General features: G+C 38.6%; 1 protein-coding gene across 1 annotated transcript; it reads right to left on the bottom strand.

Annotated features, from left to right (window-relative positions):
• Positions 1–408: 408 nt before the first annotated feature.
• Positions 409–1,440, bottom strand: LOC128197472 (uncharacterized). The gene has a single exon (XM_052879517.1). The coding sequence runs from the start codon at positions 1,438–1,440 to the stop codon at positions 409–411; it is 1,032 nt and encodes a 343-aa protein (XP_052735477.1).
• Positions 1,441–20,361: the final 18,921 nt, after the last annotated feature.

The raw sequence follows: 20,361 nt of genomic DNA, 5'->3' as shown, positions 1-20,361 counted from the left end.
TCGCCTATAGTAGCTTGTCAGCCCCACAAAACTTCTAACCTCAATGACCGAACCTGAACTCTCTCATTCCAAGACCGCTCGTACTTTAGCCGAATCCACTGAGATACCTCCAACCGAAACTACGTTCCCCAAAAACTGCACTTCATTCATCCAAACCTCACACTTGGATAACTTGACATACAACTCCTTTTCCCTTAATACACCAAGCACCATCCTCAAGTATTCTTCATGTTCTTCACGACTCTTGGAGTAGATGAGGATGTCATCAATAAAAACGACCACAAACTTGTCTAAAAACTGCCTAAAAATGTGATTCATGTAGTCCATGAATATGGCAGGAGCATTAGTAACACCAAACGACATTACTACGTACTCGTAGTGACCATATCGAGACCTGAATGCAGTCTTCTAGACGTCCCCTTCCTTAACCCGAATCTGATGATACCTTGATCTTAAATCAATCTTCGAAAATATAACAGCCCCATGCAATTGATCCAATAGATCATCAATCCTAGGCAAGGGGTACTTGTTCTTGATAGTCAACTTGTTTAACTGCTTATAGTCAATACAGAGCCGAGAGCTTCCATCCTTCTTCTTAACTAAGAGGATTGGCGCTCCCCAAGGTGATGCGCTCGACCTAATGAATTGCTTATCCATTAAATCTTCAATTTGACCCTTGAGCTCAGTCAACTCTGCTGAAGACATTTTGTATGGTGCAATGGAGATTGGACCGACCCCTAACACTAGATCAATAGAGAATTCCACTTCTCTTGGAGGGGGTAATCTTGGGACTTCATTAGGAAACACGTCCATGAATTCACTAATGATCGAACAGTTGTCAGTCTGTTCGCCTTGCACCGAATGTCCATAATATTTGTCCTCAACTGCTTCCAGATAAGACAATACCAAAAAGCAACCGACACCCTCCATGATATGTTCCCTCAACTGACCGATCGTTACAGAAAACTCTTCTTCTCCATCAGGAAATACCAGTCTCTTCTCACCACAATCTATAAGAATGTGATTAGCAGCCAACCAATCCGTTCCTAGAATTACCTCTAAACCTTGAAGAGGTAAGAAAATAAGGTTCACCTTAAATCTACGCTCTTCCACCTCAGTAGGACATCTAATGCACATAGTAGATGTCCTAACCTCACCAGCCGCTGGGCTTGACACCACCAAGTCAAACTGCATCTCACTCTCAATCAATCCTAGTTTCTCAACGCACGCCTTCGAGATGAAGGAATGTGTTGCCCTCGAGTCAAATAATACACAACAAGATTTTCCATACAGTAAGCAAGTACTGATAATGAGGTTACCTGAGCTTGCTGCTTCCGCGCCCGTTATAGCATACACACGACCAGCCGCTTGTGCTCGACCACCCCTTCCTTGTCGAACTCTGTCAGCATTTGGTGGCCTCATCACCGCTCGCCTTCCCATGTTACACTCGCTCCCCAGATGACTATTTCTTCTACAGCGAGTGCAAAACTTTCCTCCCGCCAGTTGAGGACATGACGACCGGTAGTGGGGTCCTCCACATTGGAAACAAGTCACCGCCCCTTGCTGTCCAGACTGACCGACAACAACCAAAGACTGGGAATGAGACCCACCAGAATTTGAGGGTAACACTGGACGAGCGTAAGGAGTCCTCCTCAGATTCAAATTGTTCTTGGAAGAAATCGGTCCTCTTGATGCCTGTTGTTGTTGTTTCTTCTGTTGTTCCACTTCCAAATATTCTTCTCTAAAACTTTGGCTCTCTCCACCATATTAGGAAAGGACTTGATGAACAAACTGGAAATCAACAACTTCAAGTCACTTCTCAGCCCATTCTCAAACTTCCTGCACTGCCACTCCTCGTTCGTAGCCATGGTATTGAAACGAACCAAATGTTTGAACTTGCTGGTATACTCTGAAACTGACATCCCTCCTTGCACCAATTGAAGGAATTCCACTTCCTTGGCAAAACGAACGCTATCTGAGAAGTATTCTTCATAAAACTTGCTGCTTCTGCGCCCGTTATAGCATACACACGACCAGCCGCTTGTGCTCGACCACCCCTTCCTTGTCGAACTCTCCCAGCATTTGGTGGTCTCATCACCGATCGCCTTCCCATGTTACACTCGCTTTCCAGATGACCATTTCTTCTGCAGCGAGTGCAAAACTTTCCTCCCGCCAATTGAGGACATGACGATCGATAGTGGGGTCCTCCACATTGGAAACAAGTCACCGCCCCTTGCTGTCCAGATTGACCGACAGCAACCAAAGACTGGGAATGAGACCCACCAGAATTTGAGGGTAACACTGGACGAGCGTAAGGAGTCCTCCTCAGATTCAAATTGTTCTTGGAAGAAATTGGTCCTCTTGATGCCTGTTGTTGTTGTTTCTTCTGTTGTTCCACTTCCAAATATTCTTCTCTAAAACTTTGGCTCTCTCCACCATAGCAGGAATGGACTTGATGCACAAACTGGAAATCAACAACTTCAAGTCACTTCTCAGCCCATTCTCAAACTTCCTGCACTGCCACTCCTCGTTCGTAGCCATGGTATTGAAACGAACCAAATGTTTGAACTTGATGGTATACTTTGAAACTAATATCCCTCCTTGCACTAATTGAAGGAATTCCACTTCCTTGGCAAAACGAACGCTATTTGAGAAGTATTCTTCATAAAACTTGCTTCTGAATACTTCCCAAGAGATGGGACTTTGGGCGTCCGCCAAAATCATCTTCATACTAGTCCACCAATGACTGGCTTCCCTGTAACACCCAAATATTTTACAGGGTATTACTGATAGTAAAGACTAAATTAATTTAATATCTCATATAAACAATCAAACTTTATTTCAATTACTCCAAAGTACAATACCAAACATACAAACTTTAAACAATATAGTCTTCACCATTGAAATTTCAACTTATAAGTTTTACACAACATAATCTTCCCAATACAAATTTATTCTTTTTACAAAAATTCCTGAAAGTTTTTCCCCGCATCTCTCTCATCTCTAAGCTTTTTCAACCGCATCTGCAACATTATCTAATCACATATAACATGAGTTATATGATCATAGTACAAACAAATAAGGGTAAGCCAACCATATCATAAAATCATTAAACTTGTAATAAAGATATTATAATCATGTATTTTTGCAATTGATAAAATATCATTATTCCGATGTCATTAATTCATCATTATCAAAATCATCTTCCTCATTCCCATAAATCTTACAAGTGTACCATGCTTACTCATGAAGCCTTATGGTCAGACCGCTCTCTGCCTGCTTCCTTAAGCCTCACTTATATACTATGTCTTACTTTCTGAAGCCTTATGGTCAGACCCCTCTCTGCCTGCTTCTATAAACCTCAATGTTACTTTGTTCATACCAAACTCTCATGGTATAACTCGATCATACTACTCCCGGTAGTAACATCATTTCATAAGTAATGAATTTCTCATATCCACCCCAACATTTCATAAAACCAACAATTCATACCCTCTTATTCACCTAACTCAATCATGTTCATTCTTTAATCATGAATTCATAATAACCCGTTTTGGTATCAATAAATTAAACATATTGCCAAATATCATGCTTCATATTATAAACTCATTTTGCCCATAACGAGTATAACTCAACATATTTTCACCAAACAAAGATTATGGATCAACAAAAATATATCAACATATCTTAGGAACTACATAATAAAGTCTGGGCTCAATGTAATAACAAATAAGATATATATGAAGTTTTTACCATGATAATGTTATGCATCTACAATTGACTTATTTTATTTTATTTTCATCCTATTAGAGATCTTTCTTTACCCCAATTGGTCACCGGAGAGGACCCAGATGTCTGAACGCATCAAACTCACCTTCGACGCCAGCACATATGACTAGTTACAACTGACTGGACCAGGCCAGGGCTGCTCTATGATCAGGGATGTGCCAACTCAGGTTTTTAAGGTTCCTCTATCCTACCAACAAAGGGAGGCCCTTAATAATTTACAATTTATTTATTTAATTTATCTACCTTGTTCTCTTATGCTCTAAATCTAAAATACCTAATTTTAATATTTTACTTCCTCTCACAACAACCTCAAACAGTATCTGTATATTTAATACCCATATACAAGTTATTACAGAACCCTTTCTCCAAACATTCCAACAAGATCAATTTCAGCCAACAAACTCATTCAATAAATTCATCACAATAAACATCCATAATAGAATTCATACAAGATAATTATAAATAATTAACAATAATAAAATATTACTATAAATGGTCATAGAAGAATACAATATTTGACAATCATAAAAATAATCTTAATATAAAATTTTATGGGGAAACAAGAAGTTGAATCTGGCAAAGCCGGTTAGACAACTTCTAATCCATCCAACAATACAATATAATTAAATAACAAGAACAATACATGTTTGGGGAAATAAGAAGTTGAATCTGGCAGAGCCGGTTAGACAACTTCTAATCCATCCAACAATACGATATAATTAAATAACAATAACAATACATGTCTGGGGAAATGAGAAGTTGAATCTGGCAGAGCCGGTTAGACAACTTCTAATCCTTCCAAAAATTGCAATAAAATAAATAAGTAAAGCAATAAATAGTTTGGGGAAACAAGAAGTTGAATCTGGCAGAGCCGGTTAGACAACTTCTAATCCTTCCAAAAATGTAATAAAATAAGTAAGGAAAGAAATAAAAAAATTTGGGGAATCAAGAAATTGAATCTGACAGAGCCGGTTAGACAATTTCTAATCCTTCCAAACTACAATAAAAATAAATAAGGAAAACAATAAAATGTTTGGGGAAACAAGAAATTGAATCTGGCAGAGCCGGTTAGACAATTTCTAATCCTTCCAAATTACAAAAATAAACAACTAATAACATACAAATGACATAACATATTCAACATCACAATTTACAACTATCACACTCGGATATCAACACAAAAGCATACTCTCATTTAAATTCAAGATCATACATAAACAAAATATTCCATATTCAAGATTTAAGATCAAACAAAAGCAAAATATAGCATATTCAAGACTCAAGATAATATAAAAGGAATTACTCAAAGTTAGCTCCCCTTACCTCTATTCCAGACTTAGTTTCCTCTTCTCAAACCGTTCTCCGGAAACTTCCAGAATTTCCCCTCTTCAACTAGAATTTCCTCCAACTCTCTTCTCTCACAATTTCTCTAGAATTTTGGTGTAAATCTTCAGCCTCCCCCGTTGGCTATTTATAGCCAAAAATTTTACTATTCATTTTTACTATTCATTTTTACTATTCACTTTTACTATTCACTTTTACTATTCAAAAATTATTTTTTTATTCACCATTCTTATCTCTGAATGATTAATTCTACGTGGAGTGTTCTCTTCCACAATTTATTTTAATATTTTTTTTAACCATTCACTATTTACTATTCACTATTCACTATTCACTATTTACTATTTACTATTCACTATTCACTTTTCTAAAAAAATCCTAAATAAGTTATCAAAATTTTGAAGCTCTCTCTCTAGAATTACTATAATTTTATATCCAAAAATTTACATTTTTCTATCCATTAAAATTATTATTACTAATAAAATGCTAAAAATTACTATTAGAAATATATATATATATATATTTTATGGGTCTTACATTCTCCCCAACAACAATTATTTTCGCCCTCGAAAATTATCTATTTAATAAAAGACTTTTTAACAAAAGACTACTTACAAAAGAGATATGGATATTCCTTTATCATAAATTCTTCCAATTCCCAAGTCATTTCCTCTGTGTCTTCATTCCAAAGTACCTTTACCGTGCGAATATCCTTTCCTCTTAGCTTTTTCATTTGAACATCTAGTATACGCACTGGTCCAACGTCCATTGTTAAATTTTCCTTGACCTGGATTTCATCAACTTCTAACACATGCTTTGGATCTGGAATATACTTCCTCAGTTGGGATACATGAAAAACGTTATGCAATTTTGCCAATCGAGGTTGTAATGCTATCTCATAAGCCACTGGCCCAATCTTTATGAGAATTTGATACGGTCCGAGAAATTTTGGTGTCAGCTTCCTCATCTTGATAGCTCTCCCGACTCCTGTAGTTGGTGTTACTCGTAAGAATACGTGATCTCCTTCTTCAAATTCTAACGGTCTTCTTCTTTTGTCGGCATATGACTTTTGTCTACTTTGAGTTGCTTTCATCCGATCTTGGATTAATTTTATTTTTTCTGTGGTTCGCTGTAATAGCTCGGGTCCCACTGTCAGTGCTTCCCCATCTTGAAACCAACACAACGGGGTCCTACATCTTCTTCCATATAAAGCTTCATAGGGTGGCATACCAATATTGGAATGATAACTGTTGTTGTAAGTAAATTCTACTAATGGTAGTATCTCATTCCAACTTCCAAGATGGTCTAATACACAAGTTCTTAGCAAATCCTCCAAAGACTGAATAGTTCTTTCTGTTTGACCATCAGTCTGAGGGTGATAAGCCGAACTCATCCTCAATTGTGTTCCCAGAGCCTTCTGTAGCGTCTGCCAAAATGTAAGATCCTTGAAAAATATTTGTAAGTTAAATACTAGAAAAAAAAATGAATAGTAAATTGTGAATAGTAAAAGGTGAATAGTAAAAAAAAAAGTGAATAGTAAAAAAAAAAAAATATTTTTGGAAAGGATAAGTGTTACACGTAGCTTTGAGATCAGAATTAACCAATTTGCAAATAAAAAATTATTTTTTTGTAATAGTAAAATGAATAAAAAAATGAATAGTAAAAATGAATAGTAAAAATGAATAGTAATTTTTTTACTATAAATAGCCAAGGGGGGGAGGCTGGAAATTTACACCAAAATTCTAGAGAAATTGTGAGAGAAGAGAGTTGGAGTAAATTATAGTTGAAGAGGGGAAATTCTGGAAGTTTCCGGAGAACGGTTTGAGAAGAGGAAACTAAGTCTGGAATAGAGGTAAGGGGAGTTACATTTTTGTTTGGTATTATTTTGAGTCTTGTATATGTTACTTTTGTTGATCTTAAATCTTGAATGTGAAGTATTTTGTTTCTGTATGATTTTGAATTTTGGATGAGAATATGCTTCTGTGTTTAGATCCAAGTGTGATAGTTGTAAAATGTGATGTTGATTATGTTATGCCATATGTATGCTATTAAATGGTTTATTTTTATATTTTGGAAGGATTAGAAATTGTCTAACCGGCTCTTCCAGATTCAATTTCTTGTTTCCCCAAACATTTTATTGTTTTCCTTATTTGTTTTTATTGTATTTTGGAAGGATTAGAAATTGTCTAACCGGCTCTGCCAGATTCAATTTCTTGTTTCCCCAAACATTTTATTGTTTTTCTTTATTTATTTTATTGTATTTTGGAAGGATTAGAAATTGTCTAACCGGCTCTGCCAGATTCAATTTCTTGTTTCCCCAAACTATTTATTGCTTTACTTATTTATTTTATTGCATTTTTGGAAGGATTAGAAGTTGTCTAACCGGCTCTGCCAGATTCAACTTCTTATTTCCCCATATATGTTATTATTCTTGTTATTTAATTATATTGTACTTTTGGATGGATTAGAGGTTGTCTAACCGGCTCTGCCAGATTCAACTTCTTGTTTCCCCATGAATTTTTATATTAAGATTATTTTTATGATTGTCAAATATTGTATTCTTATATGATCATTTATAGTAATACTTTATTATTATTAATTGTTTATAATTATCTTGTATGAATTCTATCATGAATGAGTTTCTTGGCTGAAATTGATCTTGTTGGAAGGTCTGGAGTAAGGATTCTGTAATAACTTGTATATGAGTATTAAATAGATGTAGTGATACTATTTGAGGTTGTTGTAAGACGAAGTAAAAATATTAAAAATTAGGCATTTTAGATTTAGAGCATAAGCGAACAAGGTAGATAATTTAAATAAATAAATTGTTAATTATTGAAGGCTTCCCTTTGTTGGTAGGATAGAGGAACCTTAAAAACCTAAGTTGGCACATCCCTGATCATAGAGCAGCCCTGGCCTGGTCCAGTCAGTTGTAACTAGTCATATGTGTTGGCGTCGAAGGTGAGTTTGATGCGTTCAGACATCTGGGTCCTCTCCGGTGACCAATTGGGGTAAAGAAAAATCTCTAATAGGATGAAATTAAAATAAAATAAGTTAATTCGAGATGCATAAATTTATCATGGTAAAAACTTCATATATATTTTATCTATCGTTACATTGAGTTCAGATTTTAATACGTAGTGGCTAAGATATGATGAAATGTTTTGGCTGATCTATGAATCTTTAATTGGTGAAAATATGTTGAGTTATACTCGTTATGGTCAAAAATGAGTTTATAATATGAAGTATGATATCCGGCGATATGTTTAATTTATTAATACCAACATAGGTTATTGTCAAATTATGATTAGAGAATAAACATGATTGAGTTATGTGGAGAAGAGGTTATGAATTGTTGATTTGATGAAATGTTGGAGTGGATAAGAGAGTATGAAATGTTGAGGTGATGAAATGTTGGAGTGGATATAAGAAATTATTGCTTATGAAATAATGTTCCCTACGGGAAGTAGTATGTTCGGTTATACCATGAGAGCTTGGTATGAACAAAGTAACACCTGAGGTTAATGAAAGCAGGCAGCAAGTGGTCTGACCATAAGGCTTTGACATAAATATCTGGATCATAAGCTTTATAGAAGCAGGTAGAGAGCGGTCTGACCATAAGGCTTCAGAGAGTAAGACATAGTATACAGGTGAGGCTTAAGGAAGCAGGCAGAGAGCGGTCTGACCATAAGGCTTCGTGAGTAAGCATAGTATAAATTGTAAGGTTTATGAAATTGAGGAAGATGATTTTGATAATGATGAATTAATGACATCGGGGTAATGATATTTGAGTAATTGTAGAAATAAATGATTAAACTATTATTATTACAAGTTTAATGATTGATTTGATATGGTTGGCTTACCCTTATTTGTTTATGCTATGATCATATAACTCATGTTATATGTGATTAGAGAATGTTGCATATGTGGTTGAAAAAGCTTAGAGATGAGAGAGATGCGGGGAAAACCTTTCATGGATTTTTGTAAAAAGAATAAATTTGTATTGGGAAGATTATGTTGTGTAAAATTTAAAAGTTGAAATGTCAACGGTGAAGACTATATTGTTTAAAGTTTGTAAGTTTGGTATTGTACTTTGGAGTAATTGAAATAAAGTTTGACTGTTTATATGAGATATCGAATTAATTTAGTCTCTACTATCAGTAATACCCTTTAAAATATTTGGGTGTTACATTATGGTATCAGAGCAATGGTTTTCGAAAGTATTTTGGGACTATGGGGAGTGAAATTATTATTCCTAGTAAAACTATTAATTGTTATGATGAAAACGACTATTGGAGGAAATTGATATCATATGCTAAATTGTATTGTTATCTTTTTGAAGAAATCATTTAAACTCGACAAAGATGCAGCAACAACAAGTTGATCCAGTACCTCAAAATCATTCTAGCTTGAATGACTTCTTAAGGCATGATCCAACTAAATTTAATGGGGAGGCTACTCCGGATGAGGCTGACTCTTGGCTAAGGCAGAACGAGAAGATTTTTCGGGTAATAACTTGCTCAGAAGAACAAAAATTAACTTATGCATCATTTCTTTTGGTGGGGGAGGCTGAATATTGGTGGGAAAGTATGCAACAGTTGATGACGGTTCGTGGTGAGGCTGTGAATTGGGAGAACTTTAAGATAAGGTTCTTGGAAAAATATTTTCCAAACAGTGCAAAATTTGCAAGGGAGGCGGAGTTCCTGACCTTACAATAAAGGAGGTTATCAGTACAAGAGTACGTAGTAAAATTTAATTATCTCTCGAGGTTTTATACTCAGAATATCACAGAAGAATGGAGATGTCGAAAATTCGAGGGAGGACTAAGGCATGAACTGAAGAAGGTACTTATGCCATTGGAAATACAAGAGTTTCCAGCATTGGTAGAGAAAGCCAGAATGATAGAATTATTGGAGTTTGATCCAAGTAGAGTTTCCAGACTTGCCAAGGGAGAATCTTCAACGAAATTCAACAAAAAACCTTATGAAAAACCACAATTATCATATCGAGGAACAGTGAAGTGTTTTGAGTGTGGAGGGGCACATTTCAGACGTGACTGTCCTAAACTTATTGGGGAAAAAGTTGAAGGGAAGAGATGCTTCATCTGCAATGATCCGGGACACTTTGCTAATGTTTGTCCAAAGAAAAAGAAGGTGGGAGAACCACAACAACAAGATTCTGCTGAAGTAAAGCCCCGGGCAACAGGGAGAGTATTCGCAATGTCTGCAGAAGAGGCTACTAAGCCAGGTACATTAATCTTACACACCTGTATGTTGTTAGGAGAATGCGTATATGTTTTGTTTGACTCTGGAGCCACACACTCCTTTATATCCTTAGCATGTTTAGAAAGACTCGGATTACCGATGCTTGATCTAGGGTGTGAATTAGTAGTTTCTACACTAGCATCGGGACCAGTTACGACCAGTTCAGTCTGTGTCGGATGCCCGATCCAAATTGCAGGACGCAAGTTCAAAGTGAACTTGATCTGCTTACCCCTTCAAAATCTAGACATTATTTTGGGAATGGATTGGTTGACTGCCAATCACGTTCTTATTGACTGTGGGAAACAAAAGATAGAGTTTCTAAATTTGAACGATTTAGAACTAAGCTCAACTCGAGTCGTTGCGAAGGATATCAAAGATGGAGCTACCTGCTTTGTGGTGTTAGCTCAGGAGAAAAGAGAGAATACTGAAGAACAAATCATCGGAATACCTGTGGTAGAAGAATATGTTGATGTTTTTCCAGAAGAAGTACCAGGTTTACCACCTAGTCGAGAGATCGATTTCACAATAGATCTAATGCCTGGAGCTGGCCCAGTTTCTATGGCTCCATACAGAATGGCTCCTGCCGAACTAGTAGAGTTGAAAAAGCAAATCGAAGATCTGCTGGAGAAGAAGTTTATCCGTCCAAGTGTGTCTCCATGGGGAGCTCCTGTATTGCTGGTGAAGAAGAAGGATGGAAGTTCAAGGTTGTGCGTGGATTATCGACAGCTGAACAAGGTCACAATAAAGAACAAATATCCTTTGCCAAGAATCGATGATCTATTAGATCAGTTGAGAGGAGCAGAGGTGTTTTCAAAAATTGATCTCAGATCTGGGTACCATCAGATTCTGGTCAAGACGGAAGATGTGCAAAAGACGGCTTTCAGATCTCGCTACGGACACTTTGAGTACGTGGTAATGCCGTTTGGCGTGACGAATGCTCCAGCGATTTTTATGGACTACATGAACAGAATATTTCGGTCATGTTTAGATAAGTTCGTGGTAGTATTTATAGACGATATTCTTATCTATTCAGAGAATAAGGAAAAGCATGCAGAACACTTGAGGGTGGCGTTGGAAATTTTAAGAAAACATCAACTGTATGGGAAACTGTCAAAGTGTGAGTTCTGGATAGAGAAAGTACAATTTTTGGGTCATGTGATTTCTGCTCAAGGAATCTCAGTGGATCCAGCAAAGGTGGAAGCTGTGCTAAAGTGGGAGCGGCCGAAAACTGTAACTGAAGTACGAAGCTTTGTAGGATTAGCCGGTTATTACCGACGTTTTGTTGAAGGGTTTTCCAAGATTGTAGGTCCTCTAACTCAGTTAACTCGGAAAGATCAACCATTTCTGTGGACTGACAAGTGCGAAGCCAGTTTTGAGGATATGAAGCAACGACTAACGTCAGCACCAGTATTAATCATTCCAGACTCTAGCAAATCTTTTGAGGTGTACTGCGATGCGTCATATCAAGGATTGGGGTGCGTCCTAATGCAAGGAAGGAGACCTGTAGCTTATGCATCTAGGCAGCTAAAGGCGCATGAGAAGAACTACCCAACGCATGACATAGAACTTGCAGCAGTAGTATTTGCATTAAAGACATGGAGACACTACCTCTATGGGGCAAGTTTCCAAGTTTTTAGTGACCATAAGAGTCTAAAGTATTTGTTCGATCAAAAGGAGCTGAACATGCGACAAAGAAGATGGATGGAATATATGAAGGACTATGATTTCGAGCTTTTATATCACCCAGGAAAAGCCAATGTGGTGGCAGATGCATTGAGTAGGAGACAAGCTCAGATAACAACAATGATGGTGAAGGAATTAGAACTGTTAGAAAAGTTACGTGATATGAACTTGGGGTTGCAGTTAACCCCAGATCATATATGGTGTGGTCATTTAGTAATCACTAGTGACTTCTTAGAACAAGTAAAGGTTGAGCAGTCGATGGATCAAGAGTTGCAGCAAAAGATCAGGTTGTTGGACACCGATCAAGTTAAGGACTTCGTTCTAAGTAAAGATGGCATCCTTCGATTTAAGAACAGAGTGTGTATACCTGCAAAGAGTGAATTAAAACATTTAATTTTAGACGAAGGCCATAAAAGTCGTCTTAGCATACATCCAGGTATGACTAAGATGTATAAAGACCTGAAAGAGTCATTTTGGTGGAATGGAATGAAGAGGGATGTGGCCGAGTTTGTAGCAGCCTGCTTGGTGTGTCAGAAGGCAAAAGTGGAGCATCAAAAACCGGGAGGGATGTTAAGACAGTTAGACATTCCTCAATGGAAGTGGGACAGTATCTCGATGGACTTTGTAACACATTTACCAAAATCATCAAAAGGTCACGATTCTATCTGGGTTATCGTTGATAGACTAACCAAGAGCGCTCACTTTTTGCCCATTAATCAACGTATGTCTCTAGAAAAGCTGACGGAGTTATACATCAGGGAAGTAGTGAGGTTGCATGGAATACCTACAAGCATTGTGTCAGACAGAGATCCAAGGTTTACTTCAAGGTTTTGGCAGACGCTACAGAAGGCTCTGGGAACGCAGTTGAGGATGAGTTCGGCTTATCACCCTCAGACTGATGGTCAAACAGAAAGGACTATTCAGTCTTTGGAGGATTTGCTAAGAACTTGTGTATTAGATCATCTTGGAAGTTGGAATGAGATACTACCATTAGTAGAATTTACTTACAACAACAGTTATCATTCCAGTATTGGTATGCCACCATATGAAGCTTTATATGGAAGAAGATGTAGAACCCCATTGTGTTGGTTTCAAGATGCGGAAGCACTAACAGTGGGACCCGAGCTATTATAGCGAACCACAGAAAAAATAAAATTAATCCAAGATCGGATGAAAGCAACTCAAAGTAGACAAAAGTCATATGCCGACAAAAGAAGAAGACCGTTAGAATTTGAAGAAGGAGATCATGTATTCTTACGAGTAACACCAACTACAGGAGTCGGGAGAGCTATCAAGATGAGGAAACTGACACCAAAATTTCTCGGACCATATCAGATTCTCAAAAAGATTGGGCCAGTGTGATGAATCAATATTTTATTCACTACACTTAGCTTATTGTGCTAAAATTAGTCAGGGAATTGTGCTTAATTGTCCAGTATTTTCCCATTTTTCATAATTGTACTTAATTTGACCGGTAATTCTTATTTTGATTAATTTGAATTATCTATGGTTAAATATTTACGTTATTAATTTTAGGAAAATTATTGGGTAATAATTTGTCATATTTAGAGGGCATTATGGTCATTTTACCCTTTGAAAGGGGTGCTTCATTATTGGAAAAGAGTTACATCCAGCACATGGTTTCCACGTAAATTATCCATTAGCATTCAAAAGAGAACAAGGCTTTTGGTTTTCTCACTACACTTGATTGAAGAAGTGGCACACGTGCAACATTTATTTTGTCTTGATTTTAATAAAAAGTTGGAATTGAAACTATGAGACCCAGCTTGCACACGGTACAACAAAGGAGTGCAACAACTGCCTTCATGGTCCAGCTGGGAGGCGTCATGACAGCTGCACCGTTCAGCTATCTCACGTCCAAGCAAAGAAGAAGCACATCCAGCAACCTGGAGGAGCACCGTCCAACCAGCAGCTTCCAACACTTCATGGTGCGCAACAACCTTCATGTAAAACATTCCAGCAGCTTAGGTGGTCACGTGGGAAGCAGCAAAGCACTTTGAAGGAATAGAAGTGGTGGAAGAAATACACATTGATTCACGGCCACGGGTAGCTTTCGATCATGAAAGTGAAGGCACATGGAAGTGAGGAGCAACACCACACGACCTCTTTGGAGCAGCTCCGTCCAGCAGTGATCACGGCAAATCCAGCCCCGTTCAGCAGCCTCCACACTTATACAAACACATCCAGGATGAAGAGGCACTCACGGCTGCAGCATACAGCAACAAAGAAGAAGTTAGTGCATGGAGGAAGTGGTGATGAGAATGGATACAGCAGCAAGCAACGTCCAAGCATGGCTGGTTTCATTTGGAAGAAATGGTGTTTCAATATGGGATGAATTCACGTCCAGGTGCAGCTACGGATAGTGGGGAGACTTCACTTGTGTCATGATATTTTCATTTAGGAGAAAGAGAATGGAGGGCCAGTAAAAAATGATAGAAGGAAAAAAAACAAAAACAAGTGATGATTAATTGGTTGAAGGAAGTCAAAAAGATGGAAGGCCCCTTGTTGTTTTGTAACGTTCCAGAGAAGCACATCAGCATGTATCATTGGCTTTGGAATGAAGAAGTCAATTCACTTGCCTTGAAGAAATGGGTGCAGGGTTTGTTTGGGAAATGAAGTAAATTAGTAAATGGGAGTAGGTGAAGTCACGCACGCACTGCAGCTTATTGGGAAGGCTTCACTTGGATTCATTTTTCAGAAATATGAGAATGGATGCCTTTATTTATTTTGGTACGTAGGAAAATAAAATATGGTGATAAGAAAGGAGGAAAAGGACAAAAAGTGGGCACCATGTTTTATTTCTTTTAGTTGGGTGTAAGGTGACATGGAGAGGCTGCTGCAAATACACGGTCCAGAGGGGAGGAGAAAAACGTTGGACACAAATTATGGAGGACCCCATTTTAGCATTTTCATTCTAAGTGGTATGCACAGGGATATTACCAGAATAAAAACCAGAGAGAGGGAAGAGGCAAAAAAGCACGTAGACGATTGATAAAAATCAGGGGGAGAAGGTTTTCAGAGTTTGGAGTGTGGAGACCGTGAGCTCGAGGAGAAGTTGGAGAAAGAAAGAAAGCTGTCACTGTAATGGAGGAGGATGTAGCGTGAACTCTTGCTGGTTTTGTACATTTTTTTATTTTTATTAAAGCTTTGATTCATATGTTGTTATATTTATCTTTGCATTTCATAAATTGTAAATTGGATTCTCTGTTTGTGCAAGTTGTTACTATAGTTTGATGAGCCTTAATTTCATTTTGGAAGTATTTCATTTCTTTGTATTTATGCTGAAAAGTTCACGATTGTTCATGTTTCTCTCATTTTAGTTTCCTTTAATGCACTTTTGGTTGAATGTTTTTGTTGATTATGTATGAATCTTCATGGCTGTTCAAAGATAGATAATGAAGTATTGTTTCAAGCTTGTATTTTAATTTTGTTAGAAGTAAAAAAAAAAGCAAAGTAAATGGTGACTTAATGAGATGTCCACGGTTCTTTCTATTTTTAGTATCTCTTTGGTTTTGATTTAACTGGAAAGAAAAGGGTGTCTTGTGTAATAGCTGGAATGTTAAATTGTTGAGAATGAAGAAGTGAATTAGGTGAAAGTAGGTGTGTGTACGTCCATGAACTTCTTTTCCTTGTAGAAATCAAACATCTTTCTTCTAATAAAATTCCATTAGGCTTTAATCCAACCTCTTTTTGCATTATGTTTTTATCTTTAATTGAATTGTTTTAGAAGTGTCAACACTCAATTTCGTCCGGGTTGAATTTATTTTCATCAAAGGGAAAAATAAAATAAAAAAATTAAAAAAAAAAAAAATAATACAAAAAAAAGGTATATAATAACAAAAATTAAAAAAATATAAAAAAAAAATATATACAAAACAAATATAATAAAAAAAATAATATAAAAAAAAAAAATATACACAAAAAAAAAAAAAAAAAAAAAAAAGAGAAAACGTTCATCCTCAATGCCGTTCGTCCTCAGGAAACCGTTCGTCCTCTACATGGCACGATCGTTCGTCCTGCATTGAGCGCGTTCGTTCCATCTTGAAACTGTTCAAACCGTTCGTCCAAAACTGTTCAAGTGTTCGTCCTTCCCCACTGTTACTGAGGTCGCTCGTCCAAACAGTAACCGTTCGTCCTTTCCCACTGAGGCCGCTCGTCCAAACAGTGAGCGTTCGTCCTTCACACTGTTGCTGAGGCCGTTCGTCAAAACTGTTCAAACCGTTCGTCCAAAACTGTTCAAGTGTTCGTCCTTTCCCACTGTGGCCGCTCGTCCAAACAGTGAGCGTTCGTCCTTCCTCTTTGTTGTTAATCCGTTCGTCTTTTCTCGGCTTAAAGCGTTCGTCCTCATCTTCAATCGTCCGGTCATCCTCAAACGTTCACTATTCGACCGTTCGGCCATTTGTTCATTTTGGACGTTCGTCCTCGCCCTCATGTTTACCGTTCGGTTTATATTGTTTAATGAGCGTTCGGTCATCACTTGGACGATCGGTTTCTCTTTGAACGCTCGGTCTCCATGACATTTGTCTTCAGCGTTCGGTTTTGGACGTTCGGTCATGTTTTGTGAACGTTCGGTTTTTGTTGTGTTATGTGAACGTTCGGTTTTCATTTGAACGTTCGCTTTCCATTCGAACGTTCGACCTCCACCATTCGTACTTTTCCCTTATTTGGACGTTCGTTCATACTGACAGGGCGTTCGGTAAACAGTGTGTTGAGGCGTTCGTTCAGACCGTTCCTGCCCTGTCCTGGCGCTCGTGCTGACCCTCACTTCAATCCTTCTGCCGTTCGTCCAAATCGTCCTTAGTCTTCTGCGGCCGCTCGTCCTGATTACCCGTGGCTCCAGGGCACCACCAACCAACCTTCCACCATCTCCAGCATCACCATCCAGCATGCACAGAAGAGGAAGCAATCACACACACAGGGTGGGTGTCCACCGTATGAAGAAGAAGACAAGATTTAGGGGCCCTCACCCTATTTTCTCACGGCCAAAAAACTGTAGATCAGCATGCAAAGAAAAGAGGATCACGTGAAGAATTCTGAACAGATTGGGAGGCTCACGGGTTCTGAGATTTGGATATAAACATTTCCCTCATCATTCCGCGTCAATCATCTTCATCCTTACACCACCTCGGGACCAACTTCATTCCAGCTCCCAGTCCATATCCAGCACCTTAACCTCATAGCCAACGTCCAATATCTTAATCTTCATCCACCACAAAAAAAAAAAAAAACCAAAAAGAACAGAGGAGGAGTTACTAAAAAAGGGAGACACGTTACCAGGAAAAGGAAATCAGCCACAAGGAAAGAATCGATCAAACCCACGGGTTAACAACCGCAAACGGATCTTCAAGAGGTAAGTGATGTCTTGCATTCCATATCCTAGTGCGTTGGTTACTTGTCTTTGAATATGATTGGTTACATTGCCTTTGAACGTTGTCTCTGTTATGTTGTTGCCAAGTTTGTATGTGTAGAGTCTGTATGTGGTACTGTTTAAACATGATGCATAGTGTCGTGAATATTGGTACATGTATGTTATTTCAACACCTCTGATCATTCTCCATCACCTCCAACATCCATCATCTTCACCTTATACACGGCCAACACCCATTAACAGAGGCTTTCATCTGGAACACCCGTGATGGACACAGAACGGCTAATACCCCATCTTCATCCTTACACCCCACGGCAAACATCGTGATCTTTAGCCCCTTCTTCTATATTTTCACCCCAACCACACTTCCCTTTCGCTCCCGATTCCTCATCTTCAACGCCATCCATCATTCATCTCCCAACACTTTATACAACACCTTATATCACGACCAACCTCCATCTCGTTTTCCTTAGGAGTCAACCACCCAAAACAGCCCCTTTATCATCATCGCCCCAATACCACCTCCAGCAATCATCAACCATAATCCAGATTCACCCATGGTCGTATCTTGACACTCACGGCTACCACCAATACCCTTCCATCCGGCCACCTTTTCCTTCCACTTCCAATTTTCACGGACATGAGGACCACAGTTAACACCTCTGAGCCTTTTTTTCAACACCTCACTGCCACGGCCATCATCTGCATCCATTTCCTTCTTGTTTTCCCCAGCCATCACTGATCTCAAACTCTCTCTCTACTCTTGAGAACCATCCCAACTACACTTCTAGTTCACCCGTGATCCCCAACACCCTACCATCACCTTCAGAAGGACCTCACGGCCAACACCTTATACCACGGCCTAACCTCCAAACAACCCATCATCTTACTCTTTATTCATCTGGAGCACCGTTGATGGACATATCACGTCCCTCTTTGTTTTTACCTCCCAGCCAACATCATCATCTTGACCTTACCCCCCACGGCCAACACCTTTCTTCCTCCCCCTTCATCAGCCTCAAACTCAACCTCAGTAACAATTTCAGAATCAACCTCGTCGAACCTCATCAACCCCAGAAACTAACAACCAATTTCAGTTTCAATATCATATCCTTGTGAATCGAATTCAAACCAGGGTACCCCTGCACAGTATCAAACGGCGGCCCCGGCCTGTGGCAACGGTGGCAATAGAAAATAGAGAGTAGGAGAGCCCATCGACGGCGGCTTCCAATGCTGACGGCGTCGCGGTTGGGAACGGATCCGACGGCATTTGGGATTTGCCGCTAACGCCGAGATCGTAAGAACTGGTTCGCGGTGGCTGGGTCGCGGTGGCTGGGTCGCGGTGGCTGGTGTAGCGGCACGGTGGCTTAACGGCGTCGAGCAGTGGCGCGGGTGAGCTGGCAACGGATCGACGGTGGTCAGCTTGGCAGAGGCAACGGCTCGCGGGCAGGGCCACCCCATCCTTGGATTGCTGGCGTTTGAAAGACAAGAGAGGGAGGGTAGAGGCGCCGCTGTCGGCGTTGACTCCGACGACAGTTGCCTCTGGCGGTGCCTTGGATTGTGGTGGCCGTTTGAGGTGAGCGCCTTTGGTTCCCTTTTGCTCAGAGAAGAAGAAGTGAATCGGTATAATGAGAAGAGAATGGGAGAAACCCCTAAGGGTTTCTTGAGCTAAAGGACCTGGGCCGTTTTTTTTTTTTACCCAACTCTTTCTCTAAAAAACAAAAAAAAACAGCAAAGAAAAATAAAATGAAATAAAAAAGGAAAGGGGCCATTTTTTCCTTTGCGTCCCCCCCTCATCTTCGCACCCCTATCTTGTTTGGACTTAAGCTCACTATGTTTCTGCAAACAAAAATCAAAAGAAGAATTGGGCCAGAATCAGCAAATACTAAATGTCATCCTAAAACTTCATCTGCACTCTTTCACTTGGGCCGAAGCCCATACTGCAAACAAAAAAAGAGAGATTTGAATTTGGACTCGGCATACATTTCGGGATACACCTCCTCGTTTCATATTTACACCCCTGACAGACGAGTTGAGGGAAAGGTTTTTTGGCCCAAACAAAGGAGTTTCAATTTCACTCGTCACTCCTGGTTTTATCCCTATACCCTTAATTTTGGTTAATTTTCTCTTGTTTTATTTTTTTTCACGCTTTAGTTTCTTATAATTTTATTATTTTTTTTGTTTGGTCATTTAATTTTTATTGTGTAATCCCCTTGTAAAATAACCCCCATCCCTCTATACTGTATTTGTCTTGTTTATTTGTCAAACACTACACACACTCATTTTTTTTATAATGAACAAAAATTACAAAAAATAAATAAATAAAATAAATAATGAATTTGACAAAATCCCAAAAATACGTTTTAAAGGTTTAGGCACATGTGTGATCGCACGCATCGTCCTTGTGCCAAAAACCTTTTCTCTTTCTTACATCAAAATGCCAAAAAATATGTTTTAAAGGTTTAGGCACATGTGTGATCGCACGCATCGTCCTTGTGCCAAAAACCTTTTCTCTTGCTTCAAAAATACCCAAAAATATGTTTTAAAGGTTTAGGCACATGTGTGATCGCACGCATCGTCCTTGTGCCAAAAACCTTTTCTCTTTCTTACATCAAAATGCCAAAAAAATATATGTTTTAAAGGTTTAGGCACATGTGTGATCGCACGCATCGTCCTTGTGCCAAAAACCTTTTCTCTTTCTGCAAAAATACCAAAAAATACGTTTTAAAGGTTTAGGCACATGTGTGATCGCACGCATCGTCCTTGTGCCAAAAACCTTTTCCCTTTCTTTTTTCCTAAAATAAAAAAAGTACCAAAAAAATATAAAAATCCTCAAAAACTAAAAACATCTACTTTTCGAACACCCAACGATATCGCTTGCCAGAACTACGTGAT

This window comes from Vigna angularis, chromosome 6 (genome assembly GCF_016808095.1).
Source record: "Vigna angularis cultivar LongXiaoDou No.4 chromosome 6, ASM1680809v1, whole genome shotgun sequence".
In the NCBI taxonomy this organism is placed as follows: domain Eukaryota; kingdom Viridiplantae; phylum Streptophyta; class Magnoliopsida; order Fabales; family Fabaceae; genus Vigna; species Vigna angularis.
This window is presented reverse-complemented; position numbering and strand designations above follow the sequence as displayed.